The following is a 21978-nucleotide window of genomic DNA, read 5'->3' on the forward strand; positions in this document are numbered from 1 at the left end:
TCTCAACAGGCCCGATGGCTTCCGCTTGTTCTCCTTGCTGCAGCGACTGCCCGCATGATGAAGGTGGTGGCGATCAACCAGGAGCTGAGATATGCCGTGCGAAGAAGGCAAGCCGCAGCTTCGAGGATTCAGAACACTTTCAAGGGTATCATGCGTCGTCGTCATCAGCTCAAGATAAGCTTGAAGGCAGCACGTTACATGCAGTACAAGATGAAGAGATGGACCTCGTGGCTACATGAGAACACTCTCAACAGGAGCATAGACCTTGTCAAGAAGCTTCTCTATGACTTCTCCAAGATGAGGTCGTTTGCACGCCACCTTTCTGCCTTCAAGAAGAACCTGAAGAAATGCCAAGACTTTGCGCGCGCGTTTCTGCAGGGGATTCAGAAGAGGAGGATAGAAAATCGCAAGTTGTGGGATCAGATTGCAAAGGATATGATTGGTGATGAGAGTTCACGAATGTGGATGTTTCGACTCCTGAACAACACAAGATACGACACAAAAAGACAGAAGTACATCAGCGAACGACAGAGTTTCAAGTACGCAAAGCTCGAAGGTCAATCTATGGAGGAATACCTTCAATCTCATCCTCTGGCTAGAGATTTCCTCATTGATCAGGAGATACGGGCGATGCGGATTGAGTACGTCGCTGCGTTGCGCGAGTACGCCAAGGCGCTTGAGATCTACAAGACCAAAGTCAAGGCGTACAGTCTCGTGCAGGAGATGGGCATCGATGCTGACTTTGCAAGAGCCAAGTTTGGGATCCAGTCGCTCCGACCGAAACCGATCTACCCAATCAAGTGCCCGCGCAAGGTGACACGCGACGTTTCCTGCTGCCTCTCACTTGTTGTCAGGTGCTCCGCCGACATCTGGAAGAGACGCTGAAGGCGATCGGCGTGAGAGACTTCGTTAACGACGAACTGTTCGAGGAGATGAAGAGCCGGATCGACACGATCCTCAAGGAAGCGACAGCAAAGCTATCGAAGCTCGTGGACACGCGGACGAGCGCTCGGGAGCTCTTCGACTTCATTGACGAGAACAACAACGGGACGCTGGAGGAGGAGGAGGTTCAAAGCTTCATGCAGAGCATCGGGGTGAAGATCAACTCTCAAGAGTCTCGAATCCTCTTCGTGCAGCTGGACATCAACAACGACGGGAGTCTGTCGTTCCCGGAGTTTATGGACCGGCTCCTTAACTGGAACATCCAGGACAAGAAACCCTCAAGGAATCGTGAGAAGTCTGTGGTCTTGAAGGCTCAATTCATGCAGGAGTCGGACTGAGGTTTCATCGTGTATATACATCAAACATGTAGATCAAACGCGGCTGTGTTGCCCCGATACTTTCTTCTCGATCTAAGTGAGAGGAGTGAGAGGGTGGAACGTTAGCAGTGTGAAGGAAATTTTAGAGCTCACCATGTGCTTCATGATCTTGCCCGAGGAATTGGTTGGAAAATCGGCATCCCTCCACACGATGATCTTGCGCGGGACCTGAATTCAAAGTTGAGACGAGCAAACGTTGGTGTACACTCGATGTCACCTTGAAGGTGGACAGGTGACTTCTGCAGAATTCTTGCAATCTCAGCGTAAAGTTCGCATCCTCCGTGTGTCCGATGGGACCACTCGGAATGATTGCAGCGCAAACTATCTCACCCATCTCAGCATCTGCAAGTCCGAACACCGCGGCCTGATTGCCACGAGTTGGACAGCCCAAGTAGTCAGAAACAAGTTTGGAGTAGTTCCATCTTAGACCTGTCTAACTTCTGTGTGAAGACGAAGTACGGACTCAACTTCGGTAGCATACAATTTCTCTCCTCCAGAGTTGATTCTTTTCGAATGGCGGTCAGAACGCCACATGCAGTAGCGACAACCGACCTCTCTGAGCTCCTGGATACGAAACAAAGGTTGCCGTCCAGGTCAAGGAAACCATAATCTCCTATGATCAGCCATCCATTCTTCAGCACTTGCCTTGTCTGCACTTTCACATGTCACAACAAGGACGGTAGAGTGCAGCAGCAATCGCGCCTTGTCGGGCTGGTTGAGATATCCGAGCATGACATGAGCTCCTCTTGTGCAGATGAGGCCAACTTTGCGGATGGGAAGGAAGTTGAAGTTCTCGTCGACGATCTGCAAATCTCATCATCTCCTCCTTTGCGATCCTTGAACGTCCTCACACAAATCTCTACATGATGCGCTGGTCTCCCGACCGCAAACCCCTTGACCTGGTCCTCTAAGTAAACCTCTAGATGAAAGCAGGAGCTTCTACAATACCTCCTCACCAGACACATCGAAACCAGTCCTTGGCTGCAAGCTTTGAGAGACGTTCAGAGTCATCATGCACACCAGCCCTCTCACCTCATCTTGACTGAGCCAACAGAATCTTCCACCAATCGCCTGAGCTTGTAACCTCCGATCAACGCGAAAGATATCTGGGTGGCGCGATCATCATCAACATCCCTCATCGTACTCTGTCGTCATTCAGACCGACGAGCAAGCTTCTGAGCAGGCATATGTCTGTATGAAATTGGCTTGCGGGAAGATTTTCTCGCAAGCAGCAAGAAGGTCTGCCGTCATCGCTTGTCCACCGACAAGAATCTGTCCCAGGATAGGGCCAAAAACGAAGAGGAAGGGAGGGGAGGGGAGGGGAGGGGAGGGGAGGGGAGGGGAGGGGAGGGGAGCAGAGTACGGGAGAGGGAAAAGGGGACAGTGAAAGTTGAACACGGTCAGGAACGCCCTACCTAACAAGATTCCTTGCAAGGCTTACCGTGGACACCGTTGGAAACTCGGTGATCTGGCAGGAAGAGCTCGGCTTCTGCTTTCTCCTGCGGATGTCTCTTACTTGACCAACATTCAGAGGGAAAGCAAAGTTCACCCGTGGATGTCTTTCACAAGCAAGGAAAGCATTGAAGGTACCACAACCAAAGTTGTAATTTTTTCATCAAGAATGCACTTTTGATCAAAACAGGGAGCAATGTCACTGAATTGCCAATGATCTGCAATGTGGCTACTTTGAAGAAATTTGTAGGATCGAACTTGGGCAGGAACACGTGTGTCCCTCCGACCATCGTGACGGCGATGGCAGAACTGATGCCACCAACATGAAACCTTGAGCATCAGGTCATGGAGTCGAACAGGGCAAGTCACAGCAAGTGCAGTAACGTGAAATTCAACTCACATGGGTACAGCGTTCAGGTATCTCGTTTCTTCTGAATACTCAACCTGATTGATCTTCTCGATAGCTTGAATGATCTGCGCAAGGCCAGTACATTCAAAACAAGTTACCATTACGTCATATCGTCACCTGATTTTGATGGGTCAGCATTACTCCCTTGGGTTTTCCTTCACTCCCGCTAGTGTAAATTATCGTGCTCACGTCGTCTTCTCGCGCGGGTGTCGTGCTTGAGCTTGCAAGGCTGCTTTCTTCCCAACCATTCTGAGCCTTCATAAGCAGCTGATGGTGTGTGAAGATTGTGATTTCGGGGATCTTTGTTCTCAGCGCTTTGAGCTCTGTGTCTTCACTCTCTCTTGAGCCCAGGAGCACAGCGACCAGAGGGCAGCGCTTCATTGTCAACTCCTCGAGCATGGTTGACAACCTCTGAGCCAAGTCTGCCTCCAGCACCAGGAGGCCGATCGAGCTGTCCTGAATCGCGAAACGAATCTCTTGCATCGACCATCTGTTCAGACATCACAGCCCTGCGCTCTTGGCAGCAAAGACTCACCGGATGTTGATCGGCACGAACACCTGCACAAGTTCTTGTTAGGCTGCTGGTGCAGGAGCAGGGAGATATCTTACAGCTCTGAGCTCCGCGACAGCGTACATGTACTGCAGGAAGATGTCGCTGTTCTTCGCCAGTATGCCAACCCTGTTTCCGGTCCGGATCCCGAGGTTTTGCAAGGCTGTAGTTATGCTTCTCACTCGCAACAACATCGTTCGCCATGTCTCGGTTCTCCCCTACATGTTATGATCAGAGAGTTGCAGACACTCTTCGTCTACGTCTCTTTCTGTTACAACTGATGCCATATCCCTGATCTTGGATGGCTCGAGCCTCATCTGCCCACCGCAACCCCTTTGCTCCCTTTCTTTCATCCTCCCTTACGATATCACCTCTGATCCGCTCCCTGCCTTCCTCCCCCCCTCCATCACCTCTGCTCCTCTCCCTGCATGCTGCTGTCTCTCCTTCTCTCTCGCATCTTCGCTCACCTCACATCTCGTCGCTTCTCTCCCGCCATGGCAACTCTCTGCCCGACGAACAGCAAGAGAAAGCGAAGCCATTGCACCCCGACAACCTGCCCTCATCCCACCTCACCCGCCTTATTTTAAAACTGTCTGATTATAGAGCGCTAGGTTGCGGGCCGGGCCCGGCCCGGTCCGCCGGATCACTGAGTGACCGGACTGGGAGTCAGCCCTGTGGGCGGCCTTTGCACTTCAAAGAGGCAGCAAAGATACAAGATTTACGTCATTTTAAGGTCAATTGATGATAACTTTCATTTGACTTCTATACTTCATGATTCACAGAAAGCAATTTTTCAATGTGCGAAAGCCCTCCTGCAGTAAAATCTTCAGATGAGTTCATCGCTCCTCCTCTGAGTACCAGGAGGACATTTCATGAGGACTGGCAAGCCAGAGGCAAGGGCAGGATGGTTCATGATCGCATCTCCATAGACGTCGATAGCATCTGGGCATGGGGTCACGCTGATCTCAACAAGAGGATGACGCACTGAAGCTGCGGAAGAAAGGAAGTTTGTCCAGCTCTTGAGCAGAAAGTCCCTGTACCTAAACTGCCGTGAGGAAGAGGCGAGCAGGGAGTGTAGCTTTCACCTCGCTCTGAGACTGAGAGCCATTCCCGCTGCCTCCCTCGTTCTGTCCCTGCAGTCTCGCAGCCAGCCTGGCAGCAAGATCCCCGCGCTTCACCTTGAGGGCCATCATAATCAAGATGATGGTGCTAGTCGAGGTACCGGAGGAGGAGGCGCCGAGTTGACAGTAACCTTGGCTGAGCAGAGGTGCCCTTTCTTTTCTGCTCCACACTTGCTACACCGGTAGGGGCGGCGAGCTTCTGTTGCCTTGGAGTTGGAGGAGTGCATCGCTCCAGAGTCGCTGGCGCTCGGAACCCGCCCGCACTGCATGCCAGGAGAGCTCGCAGAGAGGTCGGAGCGATCACCTGACTGGCCTTGCGTACCCGGCGACTCACCTTGCACGTTGGTCTCCGACAACATCTGCAGACGCATGCATCATCATTGCAGCCTCGTCCCGACACTCAAGACGTACAGGATTGGCACGCATCTCGTCCATCGGGGAGTCGAGGCTCAGCGAGGACATATGGCCCTGATACGGCATGTTCAGCGCACAAGCACAAACATGCGCAGCCTGCACCTGGCCCTCTCCTGCTTTCGAATGCGCTGGGCTTCCATACCCACGAACATGCGGCGACTGCGAATCTCTTCCGAAACCTCTGTGCCCGTTGCTCGCTGGCTCGGGGAAGTTTCCCAGCTGCCTTGACTGCGGTGTATGCGGAGTCTTCGGGGTACTGGGCGGCGGGCAAGGAAGCATAGCAGGTGACATGGGAAGTCGATCGCCTGTGCCAACATGGGACATCACTCCTTCATGATGGCCTGGTTTTGTCTTCCTCTTCTTGACTGGCTGCTGAGACAGCTGAAGGATGATGTTTGCTATCTGGGCTTGCTCGGAGCTCGCGTCATCCTCGTCCATGGTGCACTTTTCACCCAGAGCTCTTGGGGAGTTGTCCAGCTCTACTCCGCCATCGGCTGTGGGCTCATCGCTGTTCGATGGGCTGCAGGTCTCAGTATCCTTCTCAGGACGCGGTCCGGCTTTACACTTCTCCTCCGGAGCCCCGCTGCTCTATGAAGTCAGTTCGTCGCTCATGATCGAGAGCTCCATGGCTCACCCTTCTGTGCACGAACCGATCTTCGTGTCGCAGACTGCAATCGGAGAGCTCGTGGGTTTCATGGGAAACTTGAGAGCTATCCAATAAAGCGGTTTGTAGATACAACCGCTATTCTGTCATTGAAGTTGAAGAGAAATATTGAACTCAGCTGCAGAACATGAAAGTGAGTACATTTACATGCCATTCGAATCATCTTCTAGCATCAAAACCTCATATGAAACAATCGTACCAACACATGTGTGTCTACATATCATCAGGATATCTCATCAGGATATCTCATTCGGTCGATCGTTCTTGTCCAGTGCCCCCAAAGTCTCGACAGCCCTCTCTCATCTCTTCCTCCTCACAGCCTCCTCATCATTCAAAGGAACAGGTGACTCGGCATATCCTCTCATTATCTCATCCTCGTCGTACTCCTCTCGTCGCCAATCTGCCATGGTTTCCTTCTGTCCCACAGCCCCACTTGCCTCCCGCCATAGTGAGAAATCATCCCATAGCATCAAGTTTATCCCCACCCTTCACCCCTCTACCGAATCCATCAATGACCCACCTATAGTCCTGTATTTAAAACTATTTTGTATAATTTTCATCTATAGTTATTAATTATCAAATGAAACTTTAGTTGTTATAGTACCAATTATTTAACTCTATCGATGACCCATAGCTTTGTAAACCTTTCATGGTAAATCTCCTGCCGCCTCCACTTGCCCCCGAGAATATTTCCTAAATCGGGAAATTTCAGTTATAGTCGTTACAGAACTTTGTACATTTCAGATCGGACCGTGCGGCCCGGGCCGGCCGTTGAAGCCGCGCCGTTCCGGATCGGAGGTCCGATGACGGACAGTTGGCGTCGGCCCGGGCAGTACGAGGACAATCAGGGCAGTTGTCCGAGTCCGAGTGACTGGTCACCGCCGGGTGGCACCGTGACTGCATTCCGAGGGCCCGGGGTCCGGATCCGATGATCCGGGCCGGCATCACAGTGGCACAGTGTCACGTAGTCGAGCGGACTCGTGACAGGAAGGAAGATCTATTGAAGGAAAACAAACTAAAGAATAAAAACCTGCTGCTGCTGCTGCTGCTGCTGCTGCTGCTGCTGCTGCTGCTGCTGCTCTACGTCTGAGAGGCCATGAACTTGTCGTATGCTCTCTTGGCCATAATGGAAAGTTTGGTGCGCAAGGAGCGGCTGGAACTTCTCCTCGACAAGCACTGCGGGACGACTCAGATGATGAGTGTGAGGAGGAGGAGGGAAGAAAAGGGGGAAGAGAGGAGGGGAGGAGGAGGAGAAAGACTTGTTACATTGAGATTGGAGATGAATCGCTCGAGCGTTTCTCGTTGAGGAGATCCTGTCAAGTGAGTCAACAACAGAGCAGAAAGACTGATGATGAAGGTAGTGGTGATGAAGAGAGAGTGGAGGAGGAGGAGGTTCAGGAGAAATCAAGGTAGCACGAGTAGCAAGGAAGGGGAGGGGAGACGGCGGAAAGATGACGGAGGAAGGACGAAAGAAAGAAGATGGAAGAGTAGACCGAGCGAGAGTGGCAGGGGGAGAGCAAGGCAGAGCAGTAACATCACCTTTCTGGAGGAGCCAGGATTCCAGTCGGAGCAGAGTGAAACCTTCCATCTTGACACCCAGCCTCACAGCTTGCTCGCACTGAGCCTCTACCTGCGGTCAGGAGCATCAGGCCGCGGCGTCAAAATCTCCTCCTGCTCCTGCTCCTGCTCCTGCTCCTGCTCCTGCTCCTGCTCCTGCTCTCACTCCTCCTCCTCCTCTTTATCCTGCTCCTGCTCCTGCTCCTGCTCCTGCTTCTTCTCTTGTGCCCACCTGCTCGACGGCACTCTCATCCTTGACAGCAGCAAGTGTCAACTGCAGCAGGGGAGGAAGCAGCGCATACCTGCCAGCAGAACAAGGCGTTCTCTCCTGCGAAACCGATGTTCGCCTCTGCCGCAGCCTGAGCAGCATTGCGAACCAGGTCCTCAGGACGAGACCTGAGAGAAGACTAAGGAGCAGGAGGAGGGACTGAGCCTGTCCTTACATCGCAAACCAGGACTGACTGCCGTCCAGCATCTCGAAGCAAGTGAAGTCCAGGACCTGAAATTGTCGTGACGCTCGAGCCTCCTGCTTCATTTCTCCTCACCGTGTTTGTCTTGGCGAGCATCTGGCAGATGTCGTGGAGATAATCCCCGACATACCCAGCAGTGGCCTCGGCAGCCTGTCCAGCAAGGTGAGAGGGCGGGAGGGAAGTGGAGTATGACGATACATGGGAAGGATGAGCACGGAGCCAATGGATGCCGGAGACCTGAGACAAGTGAGGGAGAGGAAGAGAAGAGAAGGCGTGAGGGGAGGGGAGAGCAGGAAGGAGCGGAGGTAGGAAGGAGTTGAGAGGAGGAGTTCAGGGCTTTCTGTTGCAGCATATCCACCTTGGCGGCCAATCTCATCTCGTCACCAAAAACCCGGCGGGCGACCTGAAAAAGTCCCTTGAGCTCCTTCGCCAGCAGCGAGCGACATCGAGATACCGAGAGGATCTTCGAGCCGTGCTCCAGGAGGAGCGAGAAGTACCAGCTGAGAAACCTGAGACCCCAGCTCAGCACCAGGTGGCCGAGAGGGTGCCAAACATGTCCTACTTCTGTCCTTCCGGGGTATCATGACGGATCTCACCATCTTCACAAGGTGTCAGGTACTTGGGACAAGCTCCCTACCTATCCTACCAAACTTCTCCTGTCGTGGGATGACACAGCTCAGCAGCATCTGGACTGCTCCCTGCGTCCCGATGTCAGATGCATGTGTCAAGAGCTCCTCCGTCTCGCCTCCGGCACTCCTGCCTTCCTTGCCTTGCTCCCTCCTCTCACACACCCTCCCTTACTTCCCATCTCTTCTTCTCCACATCCTTCTCACCTGGTCCTGGATCGGCCTGGCCCAGAAAGGAGCATCATCTGGAGCATCGTTGTAGCAGCCGAGCCCGGGGAGAGGAGACGGCAATCCTAGCTCGTTCTGCTCCACCCAAAGCTCAGCACTCAGCAGACTTCCTACTCCTCCTCCTCACCTTCAAGCTTCGCAGCATCCCGGCATCGTAGCATTGCATCTCGCCTGTTTTACGTCATAGTCTTCCTCCCCCTTCCCAGCTCCTCACCTATTCCCGGCCACCTCCAGCCAGCAGGGAAGTGTTCTCGAGGGCTGAGAGGGTAGGACGGGTACCTGCTCAAACTTGTTAAAACCTCCAGGAAACCCCCAGCTGGACGACCTGAGCTCGCCACACGGGCCACAGCCAACCTGAATCTCAACAAGAACTCCAGCCTTGACGAAATCCTAAGGGAAGCAGACGTGAGCGTGTGAAGATGTTTAATTCAACAACTCAGATTGCCTGTGTGGCTTCGAGGAAAGCTGTCATGAAGTCTTCGTAGAGCTGGAGTGCTGAAAAGGACGAGGGTGAGGAATTACTTGAGAAGATAAGGGGTGGGAGGGAGGGAGAGAGGGAGTAGGGAGTAGGGAGGAGGGAGGAGGGAGGAGGAGGGCGCATTCCGCACTGACCCGTCCGAGCTTGCTTGCTGTCTTTCTGTCGTTCGCATCGTGTAAGAAGGAGAGGACTGCACACATACAGACAGAAACAACCTTGGGAGGAAACACCGCAAGCTCGTCGCAGCTAGTCAACGGACAGTCAAGAAACCTCCAAGTGGGAAGCCATCAACATACCTGAGAGATATGTACTCCCTGCTGGGGTCGCCTCTCTGCCAAGACCCCGCAAACTCAACCACCCCGGCATTCCACTCACCTCAGCCACCTCCCTCACCTGGTCCCTATAGAACAGCTCGGGGACCTTCTCCTCCAGGTCAAGCACCCATTGGGGCAGTGGGACGTTTACGCTGTCTCCGATGTTCCCCCCGCATGCATGGAAGGACATCACAGCTTGTACCTGCAGCCCGAGGTCCTTGCAGCGCTGGAGCAGGTCAACATACCCAGAGAAGTTGTATATCCCTGCCTCCTGCTCGCACAGACCCCACCATACATCCACCATGATCCCGTCCGCAGACACTTCCTTCGCCCCAGGCAGCAGCTCCGCTGCGTTTTCGCTCAGCTCTCCACTGGTCGAGTTGACGGTATCCAAGGGCATCATGAGAAAGACGGGAACCCTCGGCGCATCCTTCAAGCTGCTCTTCGTCCTCTTGACGCTCTGCACTTTTTTCCCTCCTCGCAGCTGCAAATCAGATCGCACGCTGCTGCTGCTGGCGAGCTCGCCGCGTACGTTGTTGAGCAAGAAGCCGACGATGAACGCAATGAAGAGCGGTAGACAGACTTGATTGAACATGATTGAGCCAGTGAACATCTTCATGATGCGAGATTGATGTCTACAAAGATTCGAAGGTGTATCCAGTCTCGCACATACACTTACTCTTCATTACCGGACATTCAGGAGGAGAGGAGTCTGTCAGCAAAATTCAGGAAATCAATGAGATGAGTACGAATTGATCTTCATGGAAAGCGATCTTATATTTTCTTGGCTCGCATGTTCTGCTACATGGGAACGTTCTGCTACATGGTTCCCATGTTTGTCAATGTTCTCGGGTGTGGACACTGTCTTGCACATTTCCTAGAAGAAAGATCTCTGCTCATGAAAACCCAGCCACTTCGCACCCAGCAGGTTCTTTCTGTACTGGAGCTTGTCTAACTACCTTGATCGGACTTTAAGCATCATCGTTTGTCTAATGAGATGACTATCCTGTACCTCTAGCTACTGCTTCTGCTCCCGAACCTCTTCCTGCTCCTTACTGTCCCCTTCAAAACATCGTTGAGCAAGCGATTTCGCCATTTTCTTCCACCCCCCCACTAAAACACATTACCCCATACCTAGAGGTGATCCTTCAAGGACCCACCCTTGCAACCAAGCAATGTCACCCCTACCCACAAAATTTGCCCCCCATCACAAGAGGACCCTACTGATTTGCGTTTTACACCATAAGTACCCTCAATTATACTCTAATACAAGGGGTCATCCATAGATTTGTAAATGACCCATGGAGTTCCATTCGGGGTACCCCCGTTATGATTCGGAGGCATACTACCCCTACCTGGTATACACCCCTACCAGGCATCCCAACCCCACTACCGCTGTCTGCTGATGAAGCTCGGGGGACATTGAGGCGGGTCCAGATCGAACCTACCGACATGGAGGGTAGTTTTAGTATGAAGAGGGGGTAGTCTTTGTATAGGACCTAAGCAGTGTGGTGGGGTAGATTTGAGTTGGTAGGGGTGGGTGGGGGACCTGGGGGCGCAATGAGTCGGGGAGCCATGCACATTTCACGATGACATGTAGTCTACGTAGTTCATAGCGATGAGTTGAGGAGGAGGAGGAGGAGGAGGAGGAGGAGGAGGATGACGATGAGGATGATGATGATGATGATGATGAGGAGGAGGATGATGATGATGATGATGAGGAGGAGGAGGAGGAGGAGGAGGAGGAGGAGGAGGAGGAGGAGGAGGAGGAGGATGAGGATGAGGATGAGGAGGAGGAGGAGGAGGATGAGGATGAGGAGGAGGATGAGGAGGAGGAGGAGGAGGATCAGCAGCAGAAAGAGGAGCAGGAGGATGCGGGGAATAATGAGGATTACTTCGCATTGAATTTTTGCATGATACAAAAGCTGTTCCAGGTTAATTCGAGCGCACAATGGCAATGCGATTGCGCATGGCGACGATGGGAGGGCTGAGTGTTGATGCAAAGAAGATGGAGGGATGGGAAGGATGACTGAGTGGGGAAGGAGTAGATGGTTGGGGAAGAGAGAATCAAAGATGACGGGAAGAAGGGAGGGCGAAGGGCGAGGACGAATGCACAAGTGGTAAAGTTTAATTTGGATCAGCGAGGAGATTCTTCAATCGAGATTGCCACCTGCACACAGATTAACATTCCGAAGAGAAAGTGCGTGAAGGATGGGAGAAGATAAGAAACGAGGAAGAGAGAGGAGGAAATCAAGAGGAAGAGGAAATAGGAGGATACTTGTTTCCCACAGCGGTGTCTTCGTCTGCCTCTACCTTCAAGCGCAACCGAAACTGATCGCTGGGATGTGTGGAAGCTTTCATAATCTCTCTCATCCTGGGGACCGTTGAGAAGGAGGGAGGCAGAAGGGAGGCAGAGGGTTGGGAGGAGGAGGAGGAGGAGGAGGAGGAGGAGGAGCTTGATGATGATGATGATGATGAGGAGGAGGAGGAGGAGCTGGAGGAGGAGTGGGGGGATGGAGGAGGAGTCAAGAAGAACACACATCATCGTCGCATATGAAGACGGCGGTAGGATGAAGCTGACAATCAAAGCTTTCCACTTCCCTTCTCCCCCTGCTCCAGGCAGAAATATCACATGGAATGGAGATGGATGGAGAAAGAGAAAGAGGGAGAAAATTTACCGCATTGGTCGTGTCCTTCAAACGCCCGCTGGAGGTCTTGCATGTGGTGAGATTCTGAGGTCGACAGGAAGAACAAGATGATCTGGAGGATGGGAGGAAAAGGAGGAAGAGGAGGAGGAGGAGGAGGATGAGCAAAAGGAAGGCATCCAGCAGCAGAAGCAGCAGCAGCAGCAGCAGCAGGAGCAAGTGGAGAGGGAAGAGAACAACCCCAGTCTCTGTTATTGTATGTAACTATCTGCCAGCGCACATTCTTGGGCTTTATGACAAGACTCCTGCAATAAAAACGGATAAGAGAGAGAAAGAGAGACTGGGAAAGGAGTTATAGAATGGAGGAGAGAAGAAAGAGGATGGAGGAGGGAGGAAGAGGGTGGGGAGGGAGGAAGGAGGAGGGAGGAAGGAGGAGGGAGGAAGGAGGAGGGAGGAAGGAGGAGGGAGGAGTAGAGATCAGACTCGAGATCTCTTATCATGGATTGCCTCCAGGATGGGGAAACCTGAATGAGCATCGATGAGATGACTTCTTGCCTTTCTGAAACTCTCGCTTCATTCCATCCTTCTCGATCTGTTTCACTTGTCATGCGCGAACAATGATCTCTTCCATCAATTAAACTTTCATCGTCCCCAATAAGCAATTTCAGAACGAGGGTGGAGGGGGAAGGGGGTGGGGTATGTTAGGCAGAAGAGATTCCAACCAGTCGGCGCACGAAAGTTTTCAGTCCGTTCTTGGGAAGAACCGGATAAACCTCCTCGTCAACCATTGGCAGCACAACTTCAGAGATGCTGCCAACATCATCATCTTCGCCTCCTCCCAAGCAGCACCTCTGCAGCACCCGAAAGCTGCTTCCTTTTCCTCCTTCGCGGTCACAAAGTGAATCTCAGGAGCGTTGGAGTTGCTGATGTTGAACCGCATCGTGTTCTCCCCGTCCTGCGCTTCCAGTATCAGTTCCTTCTCCTCTCCTCCTCTTCTTCCTCTCCTCTCTTTCCGCCCATCTCTACCTATGCTTTCCTCTCTCCCATCGTTCTACTTAAAGGTTCTTATCCCCCTCCCCTTGCCCCTCCCCCTGCTCCTGCTTCTACTTTTCCTTCACCTTGGTATAGGAGGAGAAGTGACTTGTTAGGATCGCCTCGGACTTGTTCCTATCTTTACGGACTAGGACGATATCTCCCTCTACCGCATGCTCCATGCTCATCCGTCTTGCCCGCTCTGACGCCATCAGGTTCCACACCCTGGACCAGTACGCGAACTTGAAAAGACGAGCATGCGGCCTGCGGCTCACTCAAAAGGTGGTTCAAACTTGATACAAGTTTGAAGTTGAGACGAGGATGAGGAGGTAGTGGGAGCAAGATCATGTAGGACAGAGCTGCTCACATAGAGAGCGCTGCCTCTTTTGCGGATTTGCCGTCCTTGAGCGCCTGCAGCAGCACCCGCTCGTCATGGCAGTAGCCCGGCATCAGCTTCAGCGCCTCATCCACGTCCTTGTGCTTCGCATACATCAGCTTCGCCTTCCTCTCGTTGGGGCTGCAGCTCAAGGACGGAGGACGGAGAGTCTCGGAGACGGCGCTCTCCCAGTCTTCCTTGCTCAGCAGCTTTCCGACCGCGATGGACGGCATCATAGAAGCGGCACTTCAATCGCTGTCAGTGGAAGGAGAACAGGAGCAGGAGGAGCAGGAGCGGGAGCAGGAGCAGGAGGGTCATGGAAGGAGAAGCCACGGAGCAGAAGGAGGAGCAAGGGAAGAGAGGATCAGACAAGGAAAGTATGATATCACCTATTTCCAAATCTCTGATGCCCGAAGTAGTTGATAAAACCTCTCCTCGAAATCTCCTCCATCGTTTTGTTGAGCATTGAAGGTTCCCTGAGCGGTCTGATATGGCGGAGGAGGATTTCGAAACGATTTCCTCCATGCTGTCCGAACCGCAGAGGCGACTCGACATACTTGAAGTTGCCAAGGAGTACACCCTTCATCTTCCCATCGTTCAAGCCCAGCAGGCGGGAAGGAGCGATGCCGTAGGAACGAACCTCCTGCTCTGTGATACCGCTCTTGTCCTTCAGCCCCGCGAAGGTGAAGCTTCGTGCGTTGACCTTGAGGTAGGACGCAATCTTGTTGACCAGTGTTGTCGTGTCCCATCCTGACTTGGCGAGGATGAAGCTGGCAGAAGAAGAAGCTTGTAAGCTTTCAAGGGTGAGAAGGAGGTAAGAGAAGGGAGTTGGAAGGCAGAAACGAAGGCAAGAAAGGTCAAGAAAGGCAAACTTACCTCAGGTACTTCTTCTCCTCCACTTTTTCTATCCCACCGCAGGTCGCCAGTGCTCTTGCTCGCTGCTTGAACCACGTTTGATTCGCAGTCATTGTCAGGGTCCGCGAACCTTCGGAAGCCTGGATAGGCAGTGCGAAGGAAACCTTGAGGAATGGGAAGAATCGTGCAAAATCTTTGTCAGCCCCGCTGGGATCTCTGCTCCCGATGTTGACTGTACATCTCTGGAGCTCCCCAGCACTTCCTTCTCCTGTCGTGAAGTTCTTGAAGACCTCGGAAGCAAACAGGAACGCTCTTCTAGCAACGTCCTTGCCAAAGTGCGGCTTTAGGGCGTAAAAGCCCGCATCCTGGTTGTCTAGCTCATCCCGGAGGGGCCAAGGGCGAGGAGGGAGGGAGGCAGCATCAGTCAGCAGCACAGGAACCTCCTCCTCCAGGCGCATCTCGTTCACTCGGAAGTCAAACCACCGGGCCTTCAGTAGCCCCCCCAGCCCAGGAGCGCCGGTGACGTACTCAGTTATGCCCACGTCATCATCGCTGCTCTTCTTCTCCTTGGTCCACTCGATGTAGTCTTGGAGGGAAGAGTACTTCTCCCTCTCCAGCCCAGCTCCCTCGAAGTCATACAGCGAGGGGTCAAGCGCGTTGCACGTCTGCCTGCTGCAGAGTTCCTTGAGGACGACTTCCCGGGATTTGTCAGCCATGATGTTGCCTTGCGACATGACGCGGATGGTGCCCGGAGCTCGTTCATCTCTCTTGCCTTTCCCTTCTTTCTGATTGCGCGGATGTCGTTTTCTTTCTTCGATCCCTCCTTCTTTTGCTTCCATTTCTTCAACCTCGGTTTACCTCCACGAAGTCGCACTACGCCGGAGTCCCGATGCCGCGCTTGGAGCCCAGTCGCTTCATAACGTGCATTGGCGATGCTGAGGAGGATCAGGAGAGCGAAGAGAGTTCTTGCCGACGCAGTCATGTCGCTATCCCGACTCTCCAACTTTTCAGCATTTCTCCCAAGGCATGCCTCCTCCTTAGATTCTCACTCGCTGGCTTGTGCTACCTCCACCCTCCTCCTCCTCTCCCTCTCGCTTCCCGCCTTCACTCTCTTTCATCGCCCTTGTCAGCCTGCATGCCCTATGGTCGCATCGCATCCTACTATCTTCCATGGCTGTCCTACTTTTAGATCTCCTGATCGCCTACTTTTCAAAAATCAAGTTCACCCGGCGGCCGTACTGTCGGGCCGGCCCTATCGGGCCCCGAGCCGAAGGTCAGTCACTGAGCTATATAGTGGTAGGCGGCGGACATAAAAGTGTGGTAGTACCAGTAGTAGTAGTGGTACTTTGAGTAAAAGTAATAGTAGTAGTACCCTCATAAGGAGCTCTTACAGACACCCCACCCGTAGATACGACCTTCCTATTGGGTGTACTCAGTGGGTGGGTCACATAAGACCACAAAGGTCTGATGGGGTGACATAGGGTGGGGTACTTCTCGACGGGGGATTAGGAGGGGGTGTCAATAAGTATTGCCACTTTGCGGTGGTGGATGCGGGGGCGATGCGAGGAGGGGTAGTTTCCTATGGATTTCATTGTCATTTTAATTAGTAACTCGTGGGGGTAGTAACATAAAGGGACGTGATCCGACAAGTAGCAACCTTGGTTGTAGCGGTGGAGTGGTGGGTAGGGAAAGGTAAAACGGTGGGGTGATATTTGTTTTGATAGTGGTTATTCGGGGGTGGGGTGGTATGTCCTCACAAATGATCGAAGAGACCAGGTTTTAAAGAAATAAAACATATTCAGTACTGATTTTTAAAACTTGAACCACAAAAATATAACAAATATGATGAAAGTACCCTATTTGTTTTAAATTCCCTTTATAATGTTGGATTTTCAGCGGACACATATTGACCTCCTATGTTATTTCACCATTTAATAAATGTTTATTATTTCCATACTGGTACATTACAATATTTCCTTATACTAATATATATAAAATAACCAGACTTGAATAGATTTTCTTTCAGTACTGATTTACTATATTCATTATATCTTATCGAAAAAGTATTTTAGTTGTTTTAAACATTTGTTTCGCGATTCCAGCAATGGCACGAGCTTTGCGGCGCTGGTTCGGCGGTATGGCGGAGCTTTCCCCATAGGAGGAGAGATTTTCGTCCCCACAATTGAGAAACGTCTTTCCTCTGTAACTTTGACAAGATGGAAAGCAGCAATCTCGATCAGGATATGCGCAACATGGCCATTGACGATGCCAGAGACGCTGCAGAACTGTTCAAGGAGTTCTGGGGGGGTAGTCAGGTGGATGAAGATTTTACGAATGAGAATGTGCAGTTGGAGGAGATGGCGTACGAGTCTATGTCATCCCAAGCCAGGGAAGAGGAGGAGCAGAGCTCTCCAAAGTTCAAAGTTTTCCGGCCCCACTCCGGAAAGGGCCAGAGCAGAACAGGGGGAGGGAGACATGCTTTTGCATGCCCTCTATGGCGGGCCAAGGATGTCATTCTCAGCCAGCTTCTTGAAATTCAACAAGATCGATCGAGAATGCTGCTAGAAGAGACAGAGCTGGTGAGGATTGAAGTGCGGATATGTAGCTTCGATGTGGAGGATGCGATGCTATGGCTCAGGTCCCAGCACGAGTTCCCCAAGGTGTTCTTCCTCAACCCTGAGAGGTCGCACATAGCAGCAGGTGTTGGATCGGCTCATCTGGTGAGCGGGGAAGGAGATCTGCAGAGGCACCTGCTTCCCGAGGGCACTCCAGCCTGTTTCCGATACTACGGAGGGTCGCGATTCGATGCCGGAGCCAGGGTTGGGAAGGAGTGGCAGGAGTTTGGCGGGCATTACTTCGTGCTTCCTCAGATTGAAATTTTCTACTCTAACTGTGCCAATGCACAAGATGCGACGAAGAGTTTGGGGGAGGTCAGGCGGCATGCAAACTCTATCACGGATGAGTTCATTATTGGGGTGAACGTCAGGAGGAGGGAGGATGGAGATTGGGTCGAGCCGCTTGTGAAGGCCATCAGTGCAGTGAAACAGATGAATGTAGTGTTGAGCGAGGAGCGGGACCTCCCGAAGCCGAGCTCGATGAAGGACGGCTCGAGTTACGAGCACTGGAAGAGCTCAATCGAATCAGCGCTGGAGGAGCTCAAGAAAGGGGCAGAGCTAAGGAAGGTGAGAAACATGTTGGTGCTTGTGCCTTCGTTGCTGAAGTCACTCGGCAGGTTGTGCTGTCTCGGAACTTCTTCGTCGAGTTCTCAACGGAAGTGGAGCCGATGGACCTGCTGCTGAAGCTCAAGTATCACCAGGGATACCTCTTCTGCCTTCAGCCCACACCTGGCTCTGCCTTCTTGGGATGCAGTCCAGAGCCTCTCTTCAAGATCTCTCATGACATCATAGAGACCATGGCGATCTCTGGCACGAGGGTTAGCACTTGCTCCTGCTCCTGCTCCTGCTCCTGCTCCTGCTCCTGCTCCTGCTCCTTCTCCTTCTCTTGCCCCTGTTCCTCGTTCTGCCCTTGTCCTCCCTCTTCCTTTACACCCTGTTCCTTTGTCATCTCTTTCTATCTTTCTTTGTTTGATCAGAGTCACGAATGTTGGATGTGAATTGACATGCTTTTACCTGTTTTTTTTTTTTTTTTTCTTGTGGGTTTTCGACGAGCTTGCATTCATGCTCGCCTCTCCGTTCCCCCTCTGACCTCCTGTTATCCTACAGCCCCGAGGGCAGTCAGCCGAGCAAGACGAGGAGCTGGCAAAGGAGCTGCTTGCGAGCGAGAAGGACAAGTACGAGAACGGGGTCACGACCAAGTACATTCAGGAGCAGCTGGCCAACGTGGCTGAGGATGTGGAAACGTCGGAAATCTACGTGATGAAGCTCAGGCACGTGCAGCACATCTGTCGCAAGATCAGAGCGAAGCCATCCTCCAAGGCTGCCACCCCGATCGAGCTCCTCCTTACCCTGAACCCAACGCCTGCTGTGTGCGGTGAGTCCCGGCCGGTGGCGACCAGGTTCATCAGGAGCGTGGAGGGGTTCGATCGAGGCTTCTTCGGGGGGCCTGTAGGGTTTGTTTCTTCTTCCGTCTGCGAGTTCCTGGTGGCGATCCGCTCGGTACTCTGCAAGCCCAAGATGCTGCACGTGTACGCAGGAGCAGGCATCGTGCCAGGGTCTGACCCAAAGTCAGAGTGGGAGGAGACGGCGTTCAAGATGAGGAACATCCTGCAGCTGTTCGCGAACCCTCCTCGTCCTCTCTCCTCCCTCCCCAACATCAACATGCTCTGGGCTGTGCTCACTGTGGAGGAGCTGTGCCGGTGTGGAGTGACTGTCTTCTGCCTGTGCCCGGGCTCCAGGTCGACTCCTCTCGCCGTTGCTGTCTCCTGGAACGCCAAGGCGACGTCAGTTGTCATGCACGATGAGAGGAGCGCTGGCTTCTACTGCGTGGGATACGCACGAGCGAAGAGGAAGCCCGCTGCCTGCATTGTCACCTCCGGCACAGCAGTGGCGAACCTGCTCCCCGCTGCAGTGGAGGCCTCACAGCAGGGCCTGCCGATGCTCCTCCTGACTGCCGACAGGCCGTTCGAGCTACGGGACAACGGGTCGAACCAGACGATCGAGCAGGCAGGAATCTTCGGGCGCTACGTCAGGTGGAGCAGGGACCTCTGCTGCCCCTCCGACCAGATCCCCGCCAACGTCCTCCTCTCCGACGTCGACTTCGCCGTTCATCGCGCCTCCTCCTCGCCTCGTGGCCCCGTCCACCTCAACTTTCAGTTCCGGGAGAACCTCGCCCCTGACGGCGGGCCCGTCCGCGACAACCCGCCGGGCAACCCGATCAGCAGCACGTGGAGCAGGGCGTGTATCGCCTCCCTCAACATGGCCAAGTGGGAGCATTCGGCGCTGCCTCATACGCTGTATCCCTCCTCCTCCTCCCACGTCGAGGTCCCAGCAGAGGTCTTGAGCTCCATGGCGCGTGCGAGGAGAGGCCTCGTCGTCGTCGGCAACCTCTTCACAGCAGAGGACATGGCGACCGTCGGGTGGGTCGCGGCTGAGCTATGCTGGCCCGTGTGGTGCGACGCTCAGTCGGGGGGCCGTTGGGACTTCGGGCCGTTCGGAATGCGAGGAGTGAGCATGATGGACCAGATGCTGACCAACCAGAGGGTCAGCGGGGCCCTCCGGCCTGATTTCATCCTTCAGTTTGGGGAGAGGCTGGTCAGCAAGCGCATCCTCTCCCTTATCTCCTCCTGCTGCTACAGCGACCGCTGCTCCTACGTGGTTGTCTCCGATGCCCCTGGGAGGCAGGACCCCTCCGCTATAGTCACCCACTACCTCTCGTGCTCTCCTACCGACTTCGGCAAGCAGCTGTCAAGGTGGATGCAGCACAACAGGTCCGTTCCTTCATCCTGCTCTCTCCCCACTCCCTCACCCTCCTTCCTCCTCCTCCTCCGCATCATTATCGACATCTCCCCTCGTTTGTGCTCATGAATGCAGAGACATGACTTGGCAGCAGGATCTATCCTAGCGATCTCCTTCCCCTGGAGAAGATGTCGGAGCATGCGAGGACGGCCCTGTGGTCGTCGCTGTCGGGCTACAAGGACCTTGAGGAGCCGCTCATTGCTCTCCGTTGCTCCGAGAGCCTCGCAAGAGGACGCGCTCTCTTCGTCTCGAGCTCCATGCCCATCCGAGACGTCGACATGTTCTTCCATGCTGCCCTCTCCCGCGAGCGACCGGAGATCGGATGCAACCGAGGCGCCTCCGGCATCGACGGCATCGTCTCCTCCGCGCTAGGGTACGCTGGAGGCAGGGGTCGACCGCTGACCCTCCTCCTCGGCGACACGGCAGCGCTCTACGACCTCAGTGCCATCCGGCATGTACCGGACTGCCCGCATCCTGTGGTGCTGGTGATTGTGAACAACGGGGGGTGCGGCATCTTCAGGTTCCTGCCCATCGCCCAGCATGAGGAGATGATGGAGAAATTCTTCATCAACTCCCACCAGATCGACTTCGAGAGCCTCGCTCGCTCGTTCGGCATAGACTACATGCACGCCGCTACTGCAGGTTGGCTCCTCCTACCTTGCTGCTGACCTCCTCCTCCCCCCCCTCCCCTCTCCTCCCTCCTTCCTCCTCGTCCTCCCCCCCCTCCCCCTCGTACTCCTCCTCCTCCTTCATCACCTCCTCCTCCTCAACCTCTCGTAACGACCTCTCCCTCTATCCGTTAGTGCGCTAGTTTTGCTCCTTCTTCTTTTCTCCCTACACACACGTACTCCTCTCCTGCTTGCCTCCCTCGCTCAGCTCCCCCTTGCTTCCCCTCCTCTTCCAGTGCTGCCAGTGACTCCGACCTCCAGCGGAGTTCGACTCCTGCCTCCACCATGCCGAGACCTCGGGCAAGCACGTCCTGCTGGAGGCTCGTACCTCCTCCGACCGTCTCGTTCAGGTTCACCGCGACATTGCGGCAGCCGTCAGCTACTCAGTCGACCTCTTCCTCGAGCACTTCATCCAGACCTCCTGGATCTGGCACGGGGACCGGGACAAGCCTGTCCTCCTCCTCCTCCATGGCTTCCTGGGCTGCAAGGAGGACTGGGACCCGCTAGTCCCCGCCCTCCTACAGGACGGCACGTGCTCGTGCCTCGCCGTCGACCTGCCCGGTCACGGAGATTTCGCGTGGAAGCAGGGGGGCATGTCTTCCCAGCTGGCCCTGTCGTGGGAGGTCAGCTGCTTCCTACTGGACATGCTGCTGCAGAGGCTGGGCGTGTCATCGTGTGTGCTCGTGGGATACTCGATGGGGGGTCGACTCGCCCTCAACTTCGCGCTGAAGCATCCTGCGCGGGTCAAGAGCATGTGCATTCTTAGCGCGCACCCTGGGCTGGAGAGCAGCGAGGAGAGGTTTCAGCGGGTGTGGGCGGACCGGGCAAGGGCGGATGAGCTGAGGAGGCTGGTGGAGGAGGAGGAGGAGGAGGAGGAGGAGGGGATGGGACGGGTGAAGCAGGAGGAGTGGAGGAGATGGTTGATGGAGTGGTATGGCCAGTCGCTGTTTGGGGAGATTGTGAAGAGCGAGAAGTTCCCGAAGATTTTGGAGAGGTAAGAACAACGATGAAGATGATGATGATTGCGACGCTGATGAATGATTTTGACATGACAAAGATGAAGCTTTAAGAATGATGATGATTTGGATGACGATGAAGATGATGTTTGTAATTGAGATAATGATAGTGATTCTTTCATGGTTCTCAGTTTGACTCCTCATCTTGTCTCTTTGCTCCTCCTTGTCCTGCTCATCTCATCCCTTCTTCCGCTCTCTCACCATTTCCTCAGGAGAAGGCGGGGAAATCCGAAGCACCTGGCGGAAGTTATGGAGAACTGCAGCGTCGGGCGTCTATCAAGCGCATGGAACTTGTTTGAGAACTCTGGAGCTCCTATCCTGTACTTGTACGGAGAGAGGTGAAAATCAGCCCCTTGCCCTCCTCCTCCTC

General features: G+C 53.8%; 7 protein-coding genes across 7 annotated transcripts; 4 read left to right on the top strand and 3 right to left on the bottom strand.

The window, feature by feature from the left end:
- Window positions 1–463: 463 nt before the first annotated feature.
- On the top strand, window positions 464–1413 carry GUITHDRAFT_152968 (hypothetical protein; the record flags this gene model as incomplete). Its single annotated transcript, XM_005831386.1, has 2 exons — window positions 464–813; window positions 855–1413. Coding segments are annotated over 2 exons (776 nt in total), but the record flags the coding sequence as incomplete, so codon positions are not given.
- A 3018-nt stretch (window positions 1414–4431) lies between these two features.
- GUITHDRAFT_152969 (hypothetical protein) lies at window positions 4432–6049 on the bottom strand. Its single transcript, XM_005831387.1, has 8 exons — window positions 5900–6049; window positions 5368–5848; window positions 5263–5319; window positions 4953–5210; window positions 4816–4908; window positions 4716–4770; window positions 4589–4672; window positions 4432–4542 (listed from the first exon to the last, which is right to left on the bottom strand). Exons 1-8 carry the CDS (start codon window positions 5959–5961, stop codon window positions 4493–4495), a joined length of 1140 nt encoding a protein of 379 aa, XP_005831444.1. The 5' UTR covers window positions 5962–6049; the 3' UTR covers window positions 4432–4492.
- An 895-nt stretch (window positions 6050–6944) lies between these two features.
- On the bottom strand, window positions 6945–10221 carry GUITHDRAFT_109588 (hypothetical protein; the record flags this gene model as incomplete). The annotated part of the gene is made up of 18 exons (XM_005831388.1): window positions 6945–7105; window positions 7469–7559; window positions 7719–7739; window positions 7789–7882; window positions 7930–7985; window positions 8032–8106; window positions 8155–8193; window positions 8315–8359; window positions 8411–8465; window positions 8519–8555; window positions 8603–8654; window positions 8790–8885; window positions 8938–8981; window positions 9025–9089; window positions 9136–9200; window positions 9423–9534; window positions 9585–9619; window positions 9664–10221. 18 exons carry the CDS (start codon window positions 10219–10221, stop codon window positions 6945–6947), a joined length of 1701 nt encoding a protein of 566 aa, XP_005831445.1.
- A 2727-nt stretch (window positions 10222–12948) lies between these two features.
- Window positions 12949–15349, bottom strand: GUITHDRAFT_109589 (hypothetical protein; the record flags this gene model as incomplete). The annotated part of the gene is made up of 6 exons (XM_005831389.1): window positions 12949–13057; window positions 13108–13202; window positions 13366–13543; window positions 13647–13901; window positions 14045–14425; window positions 14532–15349. 6 exons carry the CDS (start codon window positions 15347–15349, stop codon window positions 12949–12951), a joined length of 1836 nt encoding a protein of 611 aa, XP_005831446.1.
- A 1716-nt stretch (window positions 15350–17065) lies between these two features.
- GUITHDRAFT_72190 (hypothetical protein) lies at window positions 17066–18742 on the top strand (the record flags this gene model as incomplete). The annotated part of the gene is made up of 4 exons (XM_005831390.1): window positions 17066–17440; window positions 17537–17692; window positions 17743–17943; window positions 18233–18742. Coding segments are annotated over 4 exons (1242 nt in total), but the record flags the coding sequence as incomplete, so codon positions are not given.
- On the top strand, window positions 18722–20592 carry GUITHDRAFT_72208 (hypothetical protein; the record flags this gene model as incomplete). Its single annotated transcript, XM_005831391.1, has 2 exons — window positions 18722–19896; window positions 20019–20592. The coding sequence occupies 2 exons, from the start codon at window positions 18722–18724 to the stop codon at window positions 20590–20592; spliced, it is 1749 nt and encodes a 582-aa protein (XP_005831448.1).
- Window positions 20593–21035: 443 nt separating this feature from the next.
- GUITHDRAFT_72176 (hypothetical protein) lies at window positions 21036–21950 on the top strand (the record flags this gene model as incomplete). Its single annotated transcript, XM_005831392.1, has 2 exons — window positions 21036–21586; window positions 21821–21950. Coding segments are annotated over 2 exons (681 nt in total), but the record flags the coding sequence as incomplete, so codon positions are not given.
- Between the last annotated feature and the right edge of the window lie 28 nt (window positions 21951–21978).

Source organism: Guillardia theta, assembly GCF_000315625.1.
Source record: "Guillardia theta CCMP2712 unplaced genomic scaffold GUITHscaffold_40, whole genome shotgun sequence".
Lineage (NCBI taxonomy): Eukaryota > Cryptophyceae > Pyrenomonadales > Geminigeraceae > Guillardia > Guillardia theta.

Bases quoted from the DNA above. Each gene is read 5' to 3' on its own strand.
- GUITHDRAFT_152969 (XM_005831387.1), bottom strand. From the start codon at position 5,961: ATGAAACCCACGAGCTCTCCGATTGCAGTCTGCGACACGAAGATCGGT. The intron at 5,849-5,899 runs GTGAGCCATGGA...TTCATAGAGCAG, and splicing joins ATCGGTTCGTGCACAGAAGG to CGGGGCTCCGGAGGAGAAGT. The intron at 4,771-4,815 runs GTGAAAGCTACA...ACGGCAGTTTAG, and splicing joins GCTCTCAGTCTCAGAGCGAG to GTACAGGGACTTTCTGCTCA.